Raw genomic sequence first — 23,809 nt, forward strand, 5'->3', positions numbered from 1 at the left:
TAAATTAAACATTTTGGCAGTACTCACAAAAATCCCTCAATGAATTACTGGAGGGACATGATAGACTATCAGACAGACTGACAGAAACGGCTTCAGCTGGGGAATTTGCTGAAGTGGAACTGCCATTCAGACAATATCCTTCGAGCCAAACAGATTTACTGGCTTTTTTGTCTGCCAGCAAACACATTTACTGTTGAGCGTGTGTCAGCTTAGGATTGTGTGTTTCCTCAGCATTTGTGTATTGTCCATGCATGTGTTGTGTGTTTGTTTGTGAGTGTAAACCATGGAGCAGCAGTGTGCCAGTGCTGATGACAGTGTGGTTGGCAGGTGGCCATGACTGTATGACAATAGGGGCCCCTGCGGCTGACCTTATCAAAGTCAGCCAGTCACACTCCAGCTGGCTGGAGAGGCTGCTTCTTACACACACAAACACACACACACACACACACACACACACAAACACACACTCTTACTGCGCCCTGTTCCAGTTCACGGCTCCCATCTCCACCAGTATATCCTCAAATCCAGAGGTGCCCCCTTCCTGGGTTCAGTGACATGACGCTAGGAGAAATTCAACAGGCAAGGCCCTTGTGACCAATGCCAGGGCCACCTTGTGTGCCATTTATTTTTTCCTATCAATGAATTGTCAGTATAAGTACTATTGAAGTTGAGAGGTGATTAGAGGACTGTCAATTTTGTTCTCTTTCATATATATTGTTTTTTATTTTTATAAATGAATTCACCCCAAGAACTGCAGTTTTATAGCAAATCTTTCAATCATTTTAAAAGTAAAAACAAGTTAATAAAAAATATGGGTGTGATAGAGGTGAGGTGACATTTGTCTTGACCGTGCAAAATGTAAATAATGCAATGTCCTGCCTTTGCCCATAGTATTCCTGCCTTGATTGATCCAAGGACCATTTTTATTTTCCACAGACAGTGTCCATGAGTGTTTAAATTAAAGGCACAGACATCCTATGTCCTTCAAAGGGCTAGAGCTCTTCCACCACTGCATTAATATGGGACCGGTGAGCAGTTTTATGGGCTCTATTGTGAGTGTGTTCCTGGTAACAGATCACTAGCGGCAGTGTGATAGAGTGCGGTGACGTGGCCATCTAGAAGAACTCATTTTCTGGGCGGCTGTAAATTGCCACCTAAAGAGAAGGGGAGGCCTTGGAAGAGAGGAGGAAAAGAGAGGAGAGGAGATGGAGGAACAGGGAGGACACAAACATCTATAAGTAAATACAAATCATTCGAACTCAAACAAGTTGATGAACAGACGATTAATCAGCAACAGTTTTGAATTTCAGTCTTTTATCGAGTAAACGTGCCAACAAGCTGCATTTGCTGGTTCCATTTTCCTAACAACCAGCAACTTTTTTTTTATGTCACTGATAAGTGAATAATTTTTGGTTGTTGTTGCTGAACAAAACAATATGAATAAGTATGCCTTTGGATCAGAAATTGTAATAAGCAATATTATTTATTTTGTCCAACATTTTACCAACTTTACAATTAATTAATTAATTACGTGACAAAAAAATAGATCAATTGGTAATACAAGTGACCATTAGTTGCAGCTCTAATATGATTCACCCCCAGAAGTTACATGTACTGTATACTTGCAACTATTATATTGAAGCTAAAGGCCAGGAACAAACCTTTTCATACACACACAATGCAACTCATGCTTCAATAATTGCATAAAACACAGTTGTGCCCCAATTTTTATTCTTCTTGCTCTGACATGACAGTCCACACTACTACATAATGTACTGAATGCTTTGCTGCACTTAGCAGAGGTGAGAATGGTGTAATAGCTTCCTCTAGCAAATCTTAAGATGCACTGGTGTGTCTTGTCCTTTATTCTGCTTCACTAACAGCCTCAAGGCAGTTGGTGTGTGTGTGTTTGTGTGTGTGTGTGTGTGTGTGTGTGTGTGTGTGTGTGTGTGTGTGTGTGTGTGTGTGTGTGTGTGTGTGTGTGTGTGTGTGTGTGTGTGTGTGTGTGTGTGTGTGTGTGTGGGTGTGTGTGTGTGAGAGATGTGTTTTTAAGCTGTAGTATTGTCTCCCTGTGGGACAGTTGCTTGGTTGGAGATTGCTGTAATTGCTGCATTAGAGCCCCCCCCCCCAAGTATATCCCCTAAGAGAACGTATCTAATGGTCCTTTATGGCATTGCATGCCGTGTTTGTGTGTGGTCATATGTGTGTACACATGCATTTGTTTACAAAGACTTATTTACTACTACTGCTACTACTATTTGTCCTTTTTCTGAATCTCTGCTACCAGACGTTCCTCTGTTAAGTCCAAGACTGCCACTTGTAGGAGCAAATAGGAGGAGAAAAAGAAATAGAGTGAGGAAGGGCAAGTGGGCGCTCAAACACTCTCTTGTCCTGTTAGCTGTAATTGAAAAGGAATGGTTACTTTGCTGTAATTATGCCGGCTGTTGTGTTGTGGATACTGTCATCTGTTCAAAGTAGGCAGGTCGATGGGAGCATTAAGTTTTTGTTTCGTGCAGAACGGTATTGCATAGTATGTGGTTGACTGCAGTCCACTGCTGCATGTTGTTAACACCGCCTGGTATGACCAATGTGGCCAATGATGGCTGCAGCGGGCAGCCGTCATTCGCGCTTAAAACGAGGGCCCGAGTCAGGGCCCTAAAAACAGTACATTTTTATAATCTCACGACTTTTGGGGAAAAATTAAATTATAAATAAAGTGAAATTGTCCTTTCTATTTTATGACATTGTGTCCTCAAGCTTATCCAGTCTGGTGACTCTGACAGGCAGGATGATAGACAGCTTGTTGTATTAATCAGAAGTCAAAGGTCAGAGTTCAGACATCAGGCTGATAGATGACCTATCTCACCCAGCACCTAATTTATCCGGGTATAAGTCTTTTCCATTGATTTCCTATTATCCAAGTAAATCTTTTAGTCTGTTTTAACATAAAATCACTGGTTAATGAGCTCCCCTTATCAGTAAAGCTCCATAGTAGCCTGGGGCTGTGTGACAGATTCACTGGAGCCATTGGGCCAGGGAACATGAATGATTGTTTCAAAGTAATCACATTTTGGCATTGTAGATATATAGAAATATGGGGAAGAAATGTGAAGCATGACAGAGCACATAAATCCGATCCACTTTTTTTCTCCACAAACCGACCAGAGCTGCAAATCTGACACAGTCCATCCATATAATTCCAATATTCATATATCACACACTCACCTTTAAGACAGCAACTCTTATATCTCTCATATTCATGTTTTTAACTTTTAAAACATGTCAGTTTTTAAGAATTTCATAGTAAATCAAACTTTATGAGGCAATTCCATTCCTGCGCTCCTCAACAGCATACAATCCCGGACTCCTGACGCTGGTTACCCTAGAGGTCGCAGGTTACCCTAGAGGTCGCTGGTTACCCTAGAGGTCTCGGCATCCATGATATTGTCTTATTTCCCAAGGGATGGTCCATGACCCCTGTAATTATATACATACATCCGTGTACACAGAGACACACGTGTACACACATGTATACACATATCACACATCAGTGCTGATCAATACCGCAACAAATTGTCCACATCCCATCTGTGCTGCACCAACATCACACACTCTTATCAGGAGGCCACCATACCACCTGCTGCGGCTTTGACCTCCTTATCAATTCTAGATGAAATGGAGCATGGAGATTGAAAAAAAAAAGAAAAGCGCTTGATTATATATGCAGCAAAATGAACCATGCTCAAGGGACAGAGGGTCAGCTCCAGATGTATTTTTGAAGAAATGATTGGTTCACATTCTGCGCTGTCTTTTACCGCAAATGCGCTATAATGTGACTGACAAGATAAATTACAGACATGACTTGTTGCGGGGGATTCATGTCTCTTTTGTTGACTGTGTCAACACGGTAGGTCTGACCCTAACTGAGAAAGTAAGAAAAGGAGGCAAAGGTTTTTAAAAGGCGGATTTTTCTCAAATATCCTTAATAAACGACAGAAAATATTTATTTTTTTTACTCATATATTTACTCATTACTGCTGTTGTTTTCTAAATCTACCTAATTATTACTCACTAACAGTAGTCAAGCTAATTTGCTCTTGTCCTGGTTGTACACTGAGCAGTGAATGCGCTTCTTCCGGCTGTATTTGGAGCCGTAAGTCTATATAACCCTGTGCTAACAAGCAGGTCATTTGCCAAACAACTCCCAAATCCCTTCTCTGTGGAGCGTCATTAAATTTGCATGTTCTCCAAGAGCCTTTTTCAATTAATTAATTTAGGGGCAAAGGGAGGGGTAGTGGGGGGATAGACTAATGTGATTCCACAAAGCCAGTCACACCTTCTCAAGACCTGATCGCTATGAAAATATAAAGGCTGGGTTGCAATTAAGAAACCCCAGTTTACATTTCATCATAGCTCTTTTAGTGCTTCTCTACAGATAACTCCACTCCAGCATCGGGTGCTTGTTTTCCCTCTTAGTCTGCCTATCTCATTGTCCTGTCTTCCCTTCTCCATCTTTCTGGCTCTCCATTCTTTTACCCGTTGTTCCTGATTGCTGTGCCATAACCACAGCTGGTCCTCAAAGTAGAAGATAAATCAACCAATTAGGGTGTATTATTTTAAGGGCTAGGTCCAAATGCACCAAATCACTGATGGCGACTGGAACTGTACCCCACTGAAACTCCTCATATTAATCATGATTAGTATCATGAGTCTAGTGAGCCGGGAGAGAAAATTAGCTTTTAATTGGGATTTGAGGAGAAAAGGATGGGAGAGTCGTCTAATGAGTGAAAAAGAGCTGGGCAACGTGTGTGTTCTCCACCCTCAGATGTAATAGTTAGTGTGGAGTGAGAAAGTCATTGTTAACACTGGTCTGATGTAAAAACTGTTACAAAAGTTTCTTGGTGGAGTCAGTATTTAGTACATATTTATGTCTATCTCTATGTCTTATGTTATTTAAGTCCCTTGACATGGTGCTCTTTAGATGCTTTTATATAGACCTTAGTGGTCCCCTAATACCATATCTAAAGTCTCTATCCCAAAATTCAGCCTTGGTGAAGAATTACAACATATTCCAGATCGGCCCACCTGAACTTTCATTTTCTCAAAGGCAGAGCAGCAGCCACTGGGGGACCAAAGGCAGACTGGGGGAACACATATTCATGTTAAAAACTTCATAAAGGGAAATTGTCATGCTATAGGACCTTTAAGATAGCGGTCACTATAATTAACTGCATGTATATGGCTTTAAGGTATATCAGTCGTCAGTGTTTCCCGCTGTGTGTGTGTGTGTGTGTGTGTGTGTGTGTGTGTGTGTGTGTGTGTGTGTGTGTGTGTGTGTGTGTGTGTGTGTGTGGTTTGCAGGGAGCTGTCAAACTGGCTCCCGAGGGATACTTATGGCCGACAGCAACATGTAATCTAACATGGAAGACATGCTTGGTAATTACCCACTCCGGGCCCTTGTGGGAGCTCTTTGAGTGACAGCCTGTCCATCTGTATTCATGTTAAAGCTCACTTGTGGCTTGGAGTGTATGTGCGTGCGCGTGCATATGTGTGTGGACTGGATCTTTGCCATTTTTGCATACCTCGCTATTTGACAGCAGATTGTGGACTTTGAAAGACAAGCCCATCTAACCCCCATCTCCATTTCCACTGACCAAATCCCAACCCCCCTACTCTCCCTTCCCCTTCCATTTTTCCAAATCTCTCACTCAATCCTCCTCTTTTTCTTCATCTTCCTCAATCACTCTCTCTTTCCTATCTCTCAGATTTGCTCCTCTAGACTAATGAGAGGGTAGAGGATGGTACTTATTTTCACAAGATGAATGATCCCTCGTTTGAATCAGAGTAGGGGAGAGAGGAGAAAACCATAAAAAAACACCAACACGTTTAGGCCCTTAATTGCTTTTTCCCCCCAAAGAAAGTCAAATTAACATTTAGATGTTCAATGAATGGTTTGTGTGTATCAGTGCTGTTCTTTGTGTGTGTGTGTGTGTGTGTGTGTGCGTGTGTGTGTGTGTGTCTCCCAGAGTGAAGATGGTAACAAGAGACCAACTGAGGAGCCACTGGAGTGTGAAAGAATGACATACGCTGGCGTTGCGCTGTGCTGATCACACACTCTCCAGTTAAGACTAAATGCCCTCTCCTGGCTAATGTTTTAATGACATACCCGTTATCAAGTCACACATAGTCCACTCAAACATACTCACACTTTCAAAGGAAAAGCACTTCGTCCAACTGAATTTATCCATTTAGTCACTGTTTAATAGATGCTTTTCTTTATTAGAGGGGAAAAAAACGTCATTAGAAACAGAAAAGGGCTTCTGGAATTTTTAAAGATGCTTCCTTCAAAAATACAACACAGCTTTCACATTGTAGTGGTCTAATGTGACTAAGTACATTCACTGAAGTACAGTACTTATGTACAATTTTGGGGAATTTTTATTTTACTTGAATACTGTTTTTACTCCACTTAATTTATCAGACAGCAATTACAGTGTTTAGTGTTTTGCAAAAAAAATAAAAAAAAACACTTTTAATTTCAGTGTCTAAGCAATCGGCAAAAAACTTTAATAAAACTTGGATAGGGGGCATTCTGCTGCATAATACGTACTTTTAAGTTCAATACTTTAAGTACATTTTGTTGTTGATACTTTTGGAACTAAATGGACTTGTACTTTGAAGTATTTGCATCAATGTATGGCTTACTCTACTTACAGTACTTGTAGACCCTTTTTTTCTACCTGTCTTGGTAAGGATTACTATCACAGAATTTGTGTGTGTGTGTGTGTGTGTGTGTGTGTGTGTGTGTGTGTGTGTGTGTGTGTGTGTGTAAAAGATGTGTGTTAGGTAAAATGTGCTCTTTGATAGAGCCCTATGTCTCCTGGCACTTAACAGAGTCTGTTTAGTGAACTTGAGCTGAGACTGTGTTTAGTAAATATTTAAGGGTCTTGTTCCTACATCACCACCCGCTGTTCGGTACGTTCCATCTTTTATTCATAAATACAAACTCAAATTAGTTTTCAACCAATTCTGAAATATGAGTGTAATTAAGTAGTTTTTTTTCCCCAGCTCTGCGAAGGCACATGGGCTCTTTACTAATTGATGAGGGGCCTATTCATTATTCATGAGCTGAGATGAACGTGTAAATGCCTTGGCACCCATAAAAACCTGAGTCTGCATAGTAGGGTCGAGTTGGGAGGTGCGAGGCAAAATCAACATGGGACTGTAGAGAAGGAAAGAGGAATGAAGCAGGACAAGAAGAAAGTCTGCAAAATGGATGTGGGGCTCACTGACTCTGTCACTATATTGGGCTCCCCCCTTAAGTTTTGGTTATTTTTAATCCTCTTCTTGTCAACTTATTCTGAGTTGCAACATGCAATACATGACCGGGTGTGAAACACGCGTGCACACACACACACAAACTAACACACACAAACTGTCTGGATTGCTTCCATAGTGTTTGACGTACAGTGAATTTAAAATCACAGTGATGTTACTCAGAGCTGTACTTTATTGGTTAGATAATAGGAAATATGTGATGCGTCTGGATCCTGGGAATATACTGAACACTGAGAAAACAGTGTGTCTTTACATGGCAGAGACCAAGAAAAAAGGGTCTTTTATTTCAACAAGTGCTCCTTGAAGGGACTTTCTCACTGTATGTGGGTTTCAAACATAGTTTTTTGTCAGTGTGTCTTTAAGTGTCAGGTTGCTCAGATTAACAAGCCATAAATGATGTTCATAATTAATTGCAAAGCCAAAATACAACATTAGGATATTCTGAATGCCAGACGGATGAGACAAGACTCTGCTCTCCTCTCCTTGATGGACAATACTGCAAGCAGTCAATGAGGAAGCACGCCATGGCTGTGATATTTATCTTCTTTATGTTTTTGACCTCGTCTCACTTCAATTGTTTTTTTCTGTGTATTACATGGGAAAATGTAGGTTATACTGTCGGAGTGGTGCAATACAGGTTTTACTAGAGATCTAACAATGTAGTGTTGTCTTCTTTTGCACAGAGCTTTCCTTCATGGGTACGCTACACATCCCATTTTGCTACTGTCACTGGCTCTGGGGCTGTAAAATTTTATAATTTATTTTTTTCCAATTACTCATTTCAGGACTCTTTGAAAATTGCATCTTATTCCATACTTTTCCACCTCAATCCCTCACTGTGTCCCAGTTATGGGATTTGATTTTCCTGCTTTTCACACATTACTCTGTTATTATTATTATTATTATTAATATTATGATTATTATTATTATTATGAACTGCTGTTTCATAGACATTATAACAACAGCTACATTATTGTTCTTATTATTATTAGTAGTAGTAGAAATAGTGGTAGTAGTTATTAGTTTTGGAAGAGATGACAGTTCTGTACTCTAGAGCAGCTTTGTTAGTTTGCATCTTTACCAATATAATTCTGCTATTGAAAATGAGAGCAGATCATTTTCTACACGGCTAGAGTACAGCATGCTTAAGTGTTGACCATCTTAGATTTTTTTAAAGATCTCTCCATTTTCAAATAAATAATGCATTTCATGGCTGCCAGAGGGAAATTCATATTACATTCCATACATTTAGCACACAACATACAGTTACATTTACACTGGAGTGTAAAGAGTGCAAGGATGTGAGGATACTGACAAATATTTGATAACTTACACTATTATATGAGCACAAAAACATTTTTGAGGAAATATCCCTGTCAATACTTGGATAATAAAATCAAAATTATCCTCTATACAGTCGTCATAACAAGACCTTTAACTTTGCCTACCAGTTACGGACTCGCACAGTGAGATGAGAGTAATAAAGGCAGTGTGTGTGTAGTTTGCCTAATTTGCCTCACTGTTGCTCTTTTTTAACTTTTCTGTCATCTACATGTAAATATATTCCTATTCCACATGTATAAATCTAAATTTAGAGAAGCTTGTTCTTTCTTGTTTTTACCTCAAAGTCACATCATTATGAACTTCAGAAAATGTCCTCTTTTATGGAGGATGCTTGAACACATTTTGCTTTAGTGGGAAATGGAAATGCCATCTGTGCTGGATTCATCTTCATTTAATAAGGACAGACCAGTTAACTTTTTTTTCTAAGTACTGTTTGTGTTAATGTACTTTTTACTTTTTCTCTTTCTCTCACTTCTGTCTCTTAGAGCCACAGCAACACATCGAGGGCAGATCATTTTCAAGGATGCTCTGGCCCAACAGCTCTGTGAGCAAGGAGGTGAGTAGCAGCAGGACGACACTCCCATATACCCCTCTTCCCTGCACATGCAGGCAGATATTCATATGCGAATAGACATATGTTGTAAGCAAACATCTGCACCGACATACTACATACCCCCCTATCACTTCCCATTACTGCCCATCATATGTACAGGTTTTCAGAATATGGATGACACATTATGGTTAATATGCTGCCTCTTCTTGATAGTGGCAATGCCAAACTTCCTGGCTCTCTTTCTGCCTAATGATGCAGCCAGAGCCAGAGATATTTGGATGTCCTATATTGCCAGCTTAATTTCAGCTTATGCTAAACTCTCTCTGCCGGAGATTTACGCTTTATGGCCGACACTTCTTACATCCACTTTCTGTGACAGCCTAAAGTAGCTATAGACAGACAGTGCAGTCCCACTCCGCATGCTGAGTGTGTATAATTGCTTGTTTACAGGAAAGAAGCCTTCTCCTCACTCAAGAACTCCTCCTTGTAGATCAAATTTGACTTTAATGCTTAAGGTGGTACACTAACTGCTGCTGGTGTCTTTTCCTGTTTTCTGTTACAAGGGTAAAACAACAACATTTAAGCTTTAAGATATACTTAGTCTTTATTAGAAGAATAACCTCAATGGCGAGTCTCTTAGGACTCTTCATTGCAAGTGTGTCCCTCAGCAGCTCGTAGGAGACACTACCAATGATTGCAGCACATGCCAGGAGGAGAGTGCTCAACTTTATGGCTCAATGCCACTTGGAAAAGATGGGGCACAGAGCCCTCAGTCAGGCCTGGAAAAGTGACAGAGCGAGAGCGACAAGGCTCTTGTCCTTGCCTGAGAGCTCATCCTCTTACAACCACTGACACACTGCCCCAGTCTTCTCCCTCTGCAAATGAAATATCTGCAGCCAACAACAGTCACTTAGTTGTTTAATGCCAAGGCCCTGCAGTATAACACTTACGCACAACTACTCACAGCAGACAATCTGGAAAGCAGAGATTTAGACATTACAAGGCCTTGGCGAGGACACATTATGAATGGGGACAAACAGAGATTAGTGAGTCAATGTACAATTTGCAGAGACAATGTACAGGCAGGACAGGTGGGAGGGATACATGGGAGCGAAAAGCTGTTGCATATAGAGCTAAATTATCAGTAATGACAGTTTCTATCTAATTGGTAAAGGACAGATGGGAGGATAAAGGACAAAGATGGAGGGATGAAGAGATTATAGTAATAGTATTAGTATGATTGAATATCATTAACAAAAGAAAGGTGGGGAAAAGAGTAGGTGCGAGCGGACCGACCTTGTTGTAGGCTAATTCCTTTGACGACCAATAACACAATGCTCTTTGTGTTTCTGAACGTCTCCAGTATATCTGAATAACAAATGAGAAATGAACATGCTGTGGGCAACAGAAGGTGAAAGGAGATGAAGGAGAGATAAGAGAAAGGAGGAAACAGAATTGGGTCCGACAATTTCGGGTCTCTAGTGAATTGTCCGAACAGAGACAAGTGCTCCACTGATCCAACTCCCCGTAGTCAGTTCCTCTTCTTCTTTCCAAACCAAAACCTGCAGCTTGAAAAGAGCTGTACAGATTACAACAATTGTGAAACTGGAATGTGCAGGGTTCCAGAAAATACTTTGACAGTAAGTACTATTAGTGACATTAAGTAATTGTGTACGTGGGAGAAACCAAACTTTTATAAATGTGCATACACGTGTGTAATTGTGTATATAAATGTTTAATTGTGTGAAATCAGAAGAAACTGTTAAGGTGAAAAACTGTACAGTACATAAATCATGTCTATTGTCTTAGTTCCCTCAGCAAAGTCATACTTGCCAGCAGGTGAGGCAGAGGCCTGAAGACTTTTCCCTTTCGATGGGATCAAATAGGCTACTGTCCCAAATTCGTCCGCAGAGCGGCAAAGAGAGTGCACGCTGCTTTGAGCGAAGTTACTTCAAATCTAGGCATTAGCATTCAAAGTGGAATAAAAGATACGAGGCCAGCTCAAGCCACTTCAGAAGTTCAAATGCTTAAGACTCAAGCTTTGAAGAGCCGGAGAAATGAAAGCTATCTAAAGCAGGGTTATGATCCATGGAGGTGAGGGAGGGAAGAAGGTTAAGCAAAAGGAAGGGATGGAGGGAGAAAAACGGGGCGAGCTGCTCAAATTAGAAGACAATCACAGTGATCAGCCAGGGTGAAGGAACAAATGGACAGATTAGCCAGGGAGATAGAAAAAGTAGGTAACACTAGAGTGTGAATCTGAGCTTAGCGTGATAAAGAGAGAGATATATAAATTATAATGTAAATAAGAGAGTTAAGGATAAAGAAAGAAGAGGAGAGGTAAAAGCCTTTAACTCGCTGTGGTGCATCTAACATTCAGCACTTTGCTTCTCAGTAACAGAAAGCCTCCGTGCAAGATCACTGAGACAGGTGTTTGTTTTAATGTTTCCACACTGGTGCCCCTAAAAGACGGCTAACACATAAGCAAAGGCTGGATGTGAGTTTGTGTGTGTGTGTGTGTGTGTGTGTAATGTCTGTGAAATTTTCTATCTAGCATTGTTGGGGGATGCCTGGTCCCTGACACAATGCTCCCCCCTGTGCTCTCGCAGCTCCTTTCTGCTGTACCAGCACCCTTCTTCACCCCATTCCCTTATTCAGCGTTCAATTCATCTCTCCAACGTCCCTCCCAGTTTGCTTTGATCAACAACCCATTACTTTCTTCAACAACCAGCACAGAAAAATACTCATATTTTCTTCTTACTTGTGGATAGAGGAGACAAAACTAATGGGAGTCTGACAAATACTGCTGCAACCAAATAAAATACAGTACACAACAGAGTAGTCCGTGGCACCAATTAGCACATTTTCCAATAGTTTGGACAAGCTCTCAGAGATGCTTCAAAGCATGATGCAGAAAAATGCAAATTACCGCCACAGTTTTAAATGACTGCAAGCATACGAACAGACAGGCAGGAGGATAAACCAGAAGTACATTTCTGCTCCTACTGAGCGGCCAAAAAAGACTTTTTAAGCCCATATGAGAGGAGCCAAGGCGGAGAATGAGGAAAGGTAGTGGTTGGCCAGGAAAGGTTGCTCTGTGCTCGAGGGTGGAGTAGTTGTGGGTGTTCAATGTCGCTGCAGGCCGTCCATCAGCTCTATCTCCTGACAGCAGGGCGAGCAGCCCCTGCTTCCTGCCCAGCATCGCCGGGTCCTCTCATTTCCAGCGAGGGAATAAATCAGGTCTTTATGGACCTGGCCGAGTGCACTGCACCCCAGATGGATTATTAAAGAGACATATAACTCAAAGAGGCCACTGCTCCCTGAGGGATGCTGATCACAGTGCGACAGAGGAGGGACGGTGGCCTCAACTCTTCGACCTCCTCGCCGCCCACCCAGTCTGCCAGCCAGGCTGCTCGTCTGGCTGAACACCGGCTCGACTGCCATGCCTCATCCCTCACCAGCAAGAAACCTTGAGACTTCACTATCTAGTCTATATCTCTTCCTCTTTTACTAGTGACGGTCTCTTTCCACTTTTTCTCCAAACTCTCTTCCCAGTCTTATTTTGTTCTTCCGCAGTCAACATTTTTTACTTTTTTATCTGTTTTGTGTAACTTTTGTTGGAATGACCTTAATTACTGACATTTTGCAATCAAGGGGTGATGATATTTGGAAGAATATGTGTTGTTTTCCCCTCATCTCTAATCCATAACCAAGAGATAAATACAAGAAGCCAAAAGGTTAGAATCCCTAATTCTCACTTTTTGAGAAGAAACATACAGTAGGTCTTTTCTTTACTTTGGATTCCACCTTTACTTAAGAACACAGCTAGAAGAGATAACATAGAGATTGGAAAATAGTAGTTTTTCTTCTTTGCCAGTCTCCTCTCCACTCACCTACAATTAAATATATAATTGTAATGATGCCAATTGAAGCTCACACAAAGGCTCTGCTTTTCGCTGAGTGGAGTGAAGTGTCTGCAATCTGACCTTGGAGTACCGTTTCTTTCTAGTCATTGTAAAATGAAAAACAACAGCATCCTGCATCCTGGCGAGTCAGTAATTGCAACCGGCAGTTGCGGACGGGAGCAACTTGACTTCAAACGCAGTTCACGTTGTCAAGGATGTGAGTCAGACGAAGGGAAAAAGAGCAAACGAGAGAGGAACAAGGGAGATTGGAAGAGTCAGTGCAGTTTACAGGGTGGGGAGAAAAAGAGGAGAGAGAGGAGATTAGAGCTGGAACATGGAGAGAAGAGGGGGAGAAGATTTAACATGACTTGTGCCCTGCGCTCTTTGTGCAAAGATGTCTGAGTCTGCCAAAGCTTATGCTCTTTTAGTCCCTCCTTGTATCACACCAACCCTGCTCATCAGCACCAGTCCGATTTTAGTCCTGGTATAGTTTATTGAGATTCTCCTCCTTTTTGTTGCTCCTATTAAAATGTGTGTGTATGTGTGCATTTGCACAGCAGGGAAATAGCGGTGGAGAGGCTTGGGGGGAAAACCTGTGTGTACGTGTGCCTTTCTGCCTTTTTGTCTGTGTGTGTGTGTGTGTATGTGTGTGCGTGTGTGTGTGTGTGTGTGTGTGTGCAAGCGTGCGAGCGTTCCTCTGCATGCTTGTGAGTATAAGCCCTAGCCAGGGAGATACAGGCATTAACAGAGATGAGCTGCAAATAGAGGAGGCAGTAATTGAAGTCTTTAAGAAAGTGAGAGGAGATTAATCCTAGTGAAATGAGTGCCACTGTTTGCTCCCGATGCGCAGAGGTTTAGGCAGAGAGAGACAGTATGGGTGCGGATGGAGGGGTGGGCAGGAGGGGGAGATTGTGATAGAAGGGAAGTGAGAGAGACAGCAGGAGAACGTGATGAAGCATGGAGAAAGAAAACTGTAAATAAGGCCTTTCTGGAAGCTTGAAGGGATTATCCACCCCAAAAAAAATCTTTTGGACCTTCTCCAGCCAAATGGCCTCACTAGAAAGCCTGAGAATGATTTAGAAGGGTTTGTTATAGAGAGACTGTAGAGAGCAGAATACCAACCAAGCATTTATTACTTTGTCAGTTTGAAAGGGTGGATTACCAGGAATCGGGTTTCAGTAAATGCTCTTCTTAGGTAGAGTACGTTAGATGAACACATTCTCATGTAAACTGAGCTCACAACTATTAAATATTTCATTTTTATTATAGTTTAATAGGAATAATAAGGTACGGGAAACATGACAGAGTGGCACATGCTGGGATTGATTGCTCCTCTAAACATGTTTTGAATCAGCAAACTTTAGAGGATTAGAGGTGGAGGAAGGGGGAGAGAAGTAGTGGAAGGAAGAAGGCCCTTTGATCTCGGTTTAATGGGCTTCATCGTCAAGCCCGAGCTCTAGCCACAGAGCTGAGCATCAGGGCCCACCAGAGCGGCAGCAACAGACGCAGCACTGAACCGCCCAACTCTGTCACACAGGCCACTAAGACTCCAACATTTGCAGTCAGCATGCAACTTTTACCAGCACTCTGTGAATAGTTAATCCATTTCATAATTGCAAACCATTTGGATCAAATGGAAAGAAATTGGGCCAGCTAACAAAAGTTAGGCTGGAGTTCCAAGTAAAGACATTGGCAGAGCCTTTACGATAGTAAAAAACCTCTTTTTGATAATCCATCCTCTCTTGATTAAAGTTATGTTGTTTATGAGGGGTTTTAGGTGGGCTTTCTCAAATGTAAGCCCCTCTCTCAGAGGAAATTACTGAACTGTTGTAAGGTTTGAAAGAAAGTCTTAAGTAATGTGAATCAGAACTTTGGAATGAGTCTTCACTGTGTTATCTAAGTTCATTTTATCAGGTGGGCAGACTCATCCTGGATGGAGAATACTGTGGCAGATTATCCTTCTCTACGCTGTCTGGAGGAAGGCTGTCTTAAAAAAACTAGCAGAGCTATGGAGTAAGAAAGCTCAAAGGGATTGAAGGGTGACTTGTGAGGTTAAGCCAATGTGCTACTCAACTATGACTGATCACGAAACAAGGTTAAACTCAAATTCTCTAACAACATAAACAAAGATGCGTTTTACTTCATGTTCTCAGTGGCTGTATCTCAATATACAACAGGGAAGTTCTCGAGTGTGATTATCACCTGGTGCACTTGTTTTTTGTTGCAAGTCTGAGTTTAGTAAATGACATCCATTAATCCATCAATTCTGTGTGCACCAGCTAATTAAACAAAGTTTCCACCAAACAAATCAAAAAACTAATTGATTTATTAAGTTTTAAACCGCATAATGTACTAGCTCCTCCATCTTTTCTAGCCCAAAGGTCACACACACACTTTTATGTTTCTATACTTGTATTCACAACATATTTTTTCAAAAAGCCCATATGATTAAGTTGGAGCAAGTGTGTTTTTCAACCAATGTTTGATTAATTAGGTCTTAACACTCATTGCCTCCGTCCATTCACCTCCCTCCTCCTCTCAGAGCTGTGTATCCCCTAGGATAGATTGATGGTTGAGTGTGTTGGTTAGGCAGTGGCCACAGATTACAGCACACAGGCGCCTCTGGGGTGAATGGCGGTTAATTGGCATTGAACCGTTAATCATGGCCGCCCGGCCTTTCATTACTAAAAGGAATTATCAGCAGCAGCCAAGAGACTGTAGCCATGTCCGGCCAGGACACAGAGAAAGTTTGTTTCACTCAGAGATGATTTGAGAATGAGCCCATTTCCCTTTACACTACACACCCTACACACTTTTCCCATGCAGTTAACAATGCAAAACTGCACAGATAGGAAAAGTCTGTTTATTCTTTACTTTTGTGTTTGTTTATATATATTAACATGAATGTTCATACAGAACATACACTTCTACAGCTGTCAATCTGCCTATGAAAACTAACTGCCTGGAAGTTGCCCAGGATTGGTATCAGACATATGTCAGACTATACCTATACATACAAAATGTTGCTGCTGAATAAATGTTTACTCCCTTGTTTTCTGTCTGTTTCAGCTCCAACCGAGTCCCCATTGAGACCTAGTCTTTGTAAGTCTGTGTTTCATTGTCTGCTGTAATTTTTTTCTTTTGATTTTACAATCACGCTGGTAATTGCAACATGAAAAGACAAGGTATCATAAAGACTGTGTCTAACTGTGAGCATATGCTATGTGTGTTTGAGTAGTGGAGCTCCATGGCAAACATGCTGTGCTGCGGGACGACTTTGACTCCAACCTCCAGGGAGAGCTGGACTCAAGCATCTGGTAGGTGAAAAAGTAACGACTCCTCTCATATTCTTAGAGTGCAATCCCTCTTTAAATCTATGATGCTCTACCATGATACTTCTTGCTTTTGTTATAACTCAATACCTTCTCCTCTCCTGTTAGGTCTGAGTGCAGTAACTGTGAGGTGGGAGAGCAGTGCGGTGTACTGATGCATGGCAGAGCGGTCACTTTCTGTGAGCCCTTTGGAGAACGCGAGCTGGTAACTGACATGCTTGACCACACTGCCACCGCTGTACATTTTACCGCCCATTGACCTCACATCCAAACCAACCACTTAGTAGCCACAACCGCAACTAGAGTACATTATGACATGCTAGCTGTGACCACAGTAGAATCTCTTCTTTAAACATCTGCATCTCTATAAGCTCCCCAGAAATGTCTACTCTATTATGCCTTTTTAACCAAGAAGGTGATGGGAATTTGCCTGGTGTAATCTAGCTATTGAAACTGATTTCAAAATAAAAGCATGCATTTAGCAACAAAACAATTAACACATTTTGCAATTTAGCCTTCTATTATTTCTACCATTTGTAGTGAGTGCTAACAATGATCAACTAAAAGCACAAACATTGAGCCAAAATCATGAAGCTGTTTTTTATGTGCCCCATATTTGTGATAAATAATGAAAACCATGCTGACCTTGTTTTAAGATTTGTGGAAATAGAAGACGTGATATTGCTTCTCAAACCTTTATAGTAACTTTATGTCATAATTTGCTTGTTCTATTTTCATTCCTCTGTGTCAACAGGTTACAGAAAAAAATCGATATAACGTGTACATAACGGCTGGCTTTCGTTCATCCACCAACTTTTACTCAAATTATTGCTGCATCACCTGTTTGGCAATGGAGTTTTAACTCAAGCAGTTTTACCCAAAACTATCTTCTCATTACACTGAAGGTCACAGAAATTTAAGGACGACATGTGTAATGTTACATTTAAAAGTAAAAAGTAAACCAGAAGGAAATATTTACAGTATAATGCACTAGTATCAGGATACTGTGTAGCGCATACACACACACACACACACACACATACATTCATAATTGCTTATCTAAACCTTTTCATGCCCTCTTTCTATATTTACAAAGTTAATTTCAGGCTGTGTATTCTGTTGTAAGAGATTAAAGCCAGTCAGCAGCAGAGAAGTGTTTATTGCCTCGTGATTCTATTTACTTCTCTGATAAACAGTTGCTTTGTCTGTCACTGATCCAAATGTTTGATGCTGCTGCCTGGCAGCTCTTCTGTCAAGTGCAACAAGCATGCACATCCAGAAACACAGAATTGTTTACACACGGATGGTCTCAAATATAACAGAAACGACATGAGAACATACATTTATGTACACACAGCCTATAATTGTCTCTCTCTCACACACTCTCATTCTCTTGCGCACACACACACACACACAAACACAATGAAAAGATATGTTGATTTTGTTATTATATTATACAATAAAAAATGCTCCATCAGTTTCAGTTTGAAGAATAACCTAACTTGACTCCAGTGGTTGAAATTGTTACCCTTTTGCAGTGATTTAGAATTGTTTAGATGTGGTTACAGGTGCAACAGAACTATCAGGTTAAACCTGACAAGATCAGTGAAAAGTTGCTTTTTAGCTTTGTGTTAAGTTTTAAACTATTAAGTGCAGCAAATCATTTTATGTATGGGTGATATCCTAAACTGCCTTGTGTATCTTCCCCAGACCACTGTACCTCTCAACACTAGCACAGCCTCAGTCCTGCAGTTTGCCCTGGGTGAGTATTAAACCTCCACATGCATTTCAAACAATACATAAAGACAGATGTTGTGTAAGAGGCCTATTTATAAGACATTTTCAAATTATCTTAGCCCCATGTACAACAGTATTTTGCAGCAAGGACTATATATCTCTTTGTCATCCTCAAGGAATAGGCGGGTTTAGCCCTGGAACATGTCAGTAAGCCAACCGGTACACATTATATTTCTGTGTTTCTTTCGCTCTCTGCTTTCCTATCACAATAATGAATGATTTACACTATTCTGGAAAAAAGACACCCGGAAGGCAATGGCAGAGGTTTTAGAGATGTTGTATTTTTAATGTCCATTACATGCATCCACCACTTCTCATTGGAACGTGACTTGGAGGAAATAAGAGTACATACTGAAACGGCAACCCCTCTCACACTCACCCCCCATCCTGTACAATATACGTCTCCTTCTCTCTCTTTCCCCATCTCTTATTCTGTCTGGCTGTGCTCTCGTTTGCAGGACATTAATATGAGCTTGTGATGCAGTAGGTTGGTTTACGGAGCAGTTCAGTAGAGCATTGCAATGAAGTGGTAGCAGGTTAATGCATGGCTGTATTCAGTGGGGAGGCAGCGGCACGGCAGGACATGTACGCTGCACACCTTCAGGTGGTATGGGAGGAGGGGGAGAGCTGGGGAGGGTAGAGTTAAGGTGGGGACTTGGTGGTTTGCCTGCTTCGTCCATTAGCAACCTTCGACCTCTCCAGCTCCCACAGCACCCACACAAACCCACATTTTAAAGGTGCAAATATAGTCTGATTCCACACAAATCTTGTCAAGCAGAAATCCATAAGAGTTTGCACACACATACACTTAAGTATTAATAGTGTTACGATAACTACAGTTGGTTATAGAGTCTTTGGTCCTACCTCAGCTCCTCCAATCACCTCTGCACAACCCCTTCATCCCGCCTCATAACTTCTCTCAGCCCTGTTAAGCTGCAGATCACCTAGTTCCACCATGACATCATTTAGACCCCATTTTTCACTTGGCTAAAGGAGGAATGTGGGAGAAATCAGTCAGAAAGTGCCACCATGCCTTGCCTGGCTGCCCTACAGGACATACTAAGGATCATTGCCCTATTGATAAAATTAAATTGTTGAAAAAAGGAACCTGTCATATATTTCTGTCCTCTGTGTGTGTTTATATTCCCCAGGCTCAGGCTCCTGTCGGTTCAGTTACTCAGACCCCAGCATCACTGTGTCATACAGCCTAACTGGTAACACCAACACCTCAGATGACTGGATCACACTGGAGAAGATCAGGTCTCTCTCTCTCCTCCTCTTCCTTCGTCCTCATCCATCCCACAGTCCTTCCATCTGTTATGCACACCCGCACTCTCTTTTTTCCTTATTCACACCTCCCCCTTATCGATTTGTCATTTCACTCCTGTTTGTTTCTCTATGATCCCCCTGTTTTTCATCCCTCTGTTCCTGCCTCCCTCTGTTTAGTCAGCTCTTAAATTAAGACATAAAGTAATGATAAAATCCTCTAAATACAATATTTATCTGCAGTAAGTGCATGTTATGCTTTGGTCTAGACACAGAAATCATCTCATTAATTAACAACTAATTCACTTGGATTAATTCTGAAACCTGCTTTTCTCTCTGTTTCGCTCCACCATAAGGGCATGCAATGCCTTGCCATATGTGGCTATTTCAGCCTTATTTTAATGATTAATGATGATTATGTAATACATTATTACAATGTAATTGCATAAACACAGCCCCCACAAACAAGACCCTCATGTTACATGTTTCTCCTCTAGGGCCCCTACCAACAGCAGCACTGTCATACACCTGCTTCCCCTGCCACATCACTCCAGGGACGATGGCGTTCGTCTCCGCTGGTCTCAGGAGGCTCCCCAAGGCCCCGAAGGCTATGAGTCCTGCTGGGGGCTTGACAATGTGCTGCTGGTCAATGCTGCCCACAGAGCCCCCCTCATGGAGGACAACTTGGATCCTCCAAACACTGCCAACTGGCTCTTCTTCCCTGGGGCTACTGTCAAGGTACACTACTAAGCAAGTTGACATTTACATGGATTCCCTACTTTACACATGGATTTCATTCACAAGATTTTTAACTTATGCTCTGCTCCATGTTAAAGCATCGTAAATACCATAATCATGAGAAACTTTAAACCTTAGAGCAAGGGAAGAACATTTCCAGATGAAAGGTGTTTCATTTTACAGCGATTTTTTTTAAGACGGTGCTTTGCAAAAGTGGTTACCTTTTTCATGTGTTAATGCCTCCTTTCTTATTGGCTAGCACGCCTGTCAGTCCGAGGGCAATGCCCTCTATTTCCATGGTAGTGAGGGAGTTGGACACAGCTTTGCCTCCACCAGAGACATTGACCTGCATCGTGAGGAGGGAAGGAGCTACTGGGAGGAAGACTTTGAAAGCCCACCCTCAAAGTAAGTCAAGATGATGGTCTCATTTCTTCCTCCGTCCCCTTTACTGGAGCATTTTATCAAAATGTATCTTAAATAAGTGGTTCTGTCAAAACCACAGTTACAAATTGCTTCACAAGTGCACACAATAATACAATACCATAAAATACTACAAAACAATTACAGGTCAGACTAGACCATTAAAATTAAATTTACAAACAACGACAGAAACATAAAAGTTCTACATTATTAAAATTTCAATCTATACAGATTAACACGTTTTTAAAAGCTTTTTAAAAATATGGCACTGACTCAGCTGACCTGATACTGAGGGGGATTGGGTCCACAGCCATGATGGCTAATAAATTAAAACCGTATTTGGTTGCCACACTTTAGGCAAAAGTCATTTGTTGTGTTAAAATAACAAAATACATGACGTAGCCAAAACATAAAGGTTTTAAACTAACCAAGAAAAATCTTAAACTAAATGCAAAACCAAAATAACTAAAGAAAACATGAATGTAGGGTCAGTTTGGAATGATAAATTTTATTACAAAATCCGGACACATAATAGCTGCGAAAGAGAGAGTTAACAGAGAGAGACTATTTTTGTATCATATTAGTGCTCTGGTATTTATCTGTGTGTGTATACATGCACGTGCTTTGACACCTGTCACTTGTCATATGTCAAGTGATGCGACAAGCAGCGTGTTGCACAAGTTTAAGTCAAGCTTGGGTGCTGACACAGGTGAATGCCAAGCCTCTGACTGCTACAGAGACAGCACTCCATCTGTTCAGAGTGAGATTCTCTCTCACACACACACACACACACGCACACGCACACGCACGCGTACACGTACACACACACACACACACACACACACACACACACACACACACACACACACACCTAACATGCACACACACACACACACCTAACATGCACACACACACCAAACAAGCACGCACACACACACACACACACACACCTTACATGCACACACAAACGTACACATGCCTGCGAACACACACTGGACAGCAGACAGCAAGGAAACACTGTCAGAGACACTGCAAGAGGCAGAGAGATAAAAGAGAAGAGATGATAGATAGTGTTACTGCCAGAGAGTAATTATGGGCCTCAAGCACCAGGTCTGTCAGGTTCTTCCATTAATGAGAAGGACCTTAAAGAGGAGGGTTTTTCTACGGCCACCCCACACCCTCTTAGTTTCCTGCAGCTTGCCAACATGCTACAGTCCATGCTAGCTCTCACCTATCAGGCGTCATGGGCTGACACATGTGTGAGGTAAGCAGGGAGAGTTTTTGCTTGTGTTAATGTGACTCTCCACTAAGTGTCATTTAACCCAATACCGGCTGTGAAAGAAAGACACACCTGTTTATGTGGTGCATGGCAGAAAATAGAGGAACACGGGGGTAAGGAAAGGGGAGAGAAAGAGAAAGAGGGAGGGGAGGTAGATGAACACAGGAGAGGGCTGATACACTGTGTTAACTTCTGTCACTGCTAATGAGGCTCCTCTCTCCACTGTGCAGAAATATGTGTCCTGTATTTTGAAGTCCTCTTCCAGGTGATTTATGCTGTATTCCTGGCATTTTGTGTGTTTACTGGTGAGGTGTGAATTATGGAAACTGTTTACTGACTTCAGTAATACTCCTGAGGGAGATGCTGCGTAAAGTATGCATTCTATAAACACAACTGTTTGCATGCTATTATTTCTTGATTTGTGTGCGGTTATGTCAATAAAGTCCCTTTTGGGGATGTTATTTGGCCAAGGTTAACTGCCTACATTTTTCCAATAAATGTAGCCCCACTGTTTCCTTTTCTATTTATCAAACTGTGAATTCTATATTCACATTGTGTTGTTACTTTTAGGCTTATTTTCTTTTCTATTTTTTTTTTCTAAATTATTAAGGTTGCTAAAATACTTCCTCATAAACTTCAAGGACCACTTATTTAAAAAAAAAAAAAGAAGCATTTCACCGTAAACATTTTATATTGACTAAACACGCCCTTCCTGTCTGTGTTGCTTTTTTACTCAGCTGGGACATAGAGGGAGCTGTCTATGGGACCCAATGTGGAGAGATTGAATCGGGCTCAGCACTAGTGTTTGAGAAAGAGGGCCGTAGGAGAGTGTGCACCCCCTACCTCGACACCACATCTTATGGAAACCTTCGCTTCTACTTTACCATGGGTATGGAAATGCTCTATCCATAACACAGTATGACAGTAGCAGTACTTGATATTTTGTTGTGTAGACTACATGGTCTTGCTCTTTGTGATGCATTCACCATTATTTATTGCAAAGGTGTCTTACATTGCATAAACATACTGATGTGTGTTTTTGTTAAGGTGGTGGCGACTGTGATCCAGGAGAGTCTCATGAGAACGACGTGATTCTGTTTGGAAGGTCTGAAGGCAGGAGGGAACGTGTGGTGCTCGACACTCTTCCTTACTCTTCTTACAGGGTGAGACATACTCAACATGATCTCACACATAAATATGTGTCATATCATATAGTTATTATTTGTGATTTTGATTTTATTATATTATTATTATTAACTTATAGTTAATTAACCTGAAGTGCTCACTTTACTGCATGCCAATAAAGTGCTTGCCATCACAGTTATGTAGAAATAGAACTGTCCCACCATATAAACTGTTTAAAGCAAAAATGCGTAGTTTTTATTTTGCTTACGCCAGCATTCTCCTTTTCTTTGTACGTGATAGTAAACTGAATACCTTTGGATTCTGGACAACAAATCAAGCAATTTAAACACATCATCTTGAGCTTTAGGGTGTTGTCATCTATCTTCCATTTCTCTTGTCTCAGACTTCTGCGGTCATATCGGTGGCACTGCCCACTGAGCTACAAACACCAGTCTCCCAGTTCTGCCTGGAGCAGCCGTCACATGGTGGTGCCAACCGCCATGTATGGGCTGTGGACTTCATGCAGCTGCTCCCTGTGCTGCCTGGTACCAACACACACGTTGCTCAGTTCTCCATCAATCTCGGCTGTGGCTCCTACCAGCCTGCCAACAGGTGTGACCCATTTGATAACTAGGTTAGGTAGTGCTTTTATGTGAAAATATCGTCAAATCAAAATCATGAATTGGGCTGCAAGAAAGGAGACCTCCACATGCCA

General features: G+C 41.5%; 1 protein-coding gene across 2 annotated transcripts in view; it reads left to right on the forward strand.

Annotated features, from left to right (window-relative positions):
- The window catches only part of reln (reelin), a 97,747-nt gene that overhangs the window by 42,505 nt on the left and 31,433 nt on the right, over positions 1-23,809 (forward strand). For both annotated transcript variants that reach the window (XM_034880319.1, XM_034880320.1), the window contains exons 4-14: positions 9,168-9,238; positions 16,207-16,239; positions 16,376-16,454; positions 16,578-16,674; positions 18,180-18,231; positions 19,418-19,526; positions 20,030-20,270; positions 20,530-20,675; positions 22,707-22,858; positions 23,017-23,132; positions 23,498-23,706. In XM_034880319.1, the coding sequence (XP_034736210.1) occupies positions 9,168-9,238; positions 16,207-16,239; positions 16,376-16,454; positions 16,578-16,674; positions 18,180-18,231; positions 19,418-19,526; positions 20,030-20,270; positions 20,530-20,675; positions 22,707-22,858; positions 23,017-23,132; positions 23,498-23,706 (1,305 nt within the window). The remainder of the gene's footprint in view (positions 1-9,167; positions 9,239-16,206; positions 16,240-16,375; positions 16,455-16,577; positions 16,675-18,179; positions 18,232-19,417; positions 19,527-20,029; positions 20,271-20,529; positions 20,676-22,706; positions 22,859-23,016; positions 23,133-23,497; positions 23,707-23,809) is intronic.

The sequence above is a fragment of the Etheostoma cragini genome, chromosome 8, assembly GCF_013103735.1.
Source record: "Etheostoma cragini isolate CJK2018 chromosome 8, CSU_Ecrag_1.0, whole genome shotgun sequence".
In the NCBI taxonomy this organism is placed as follows: Eukaryota; Metazoa; Chordata; class Actinopteri; order Perciformes; family Percidae; genus Etheostoma; species Etheostoma cragini.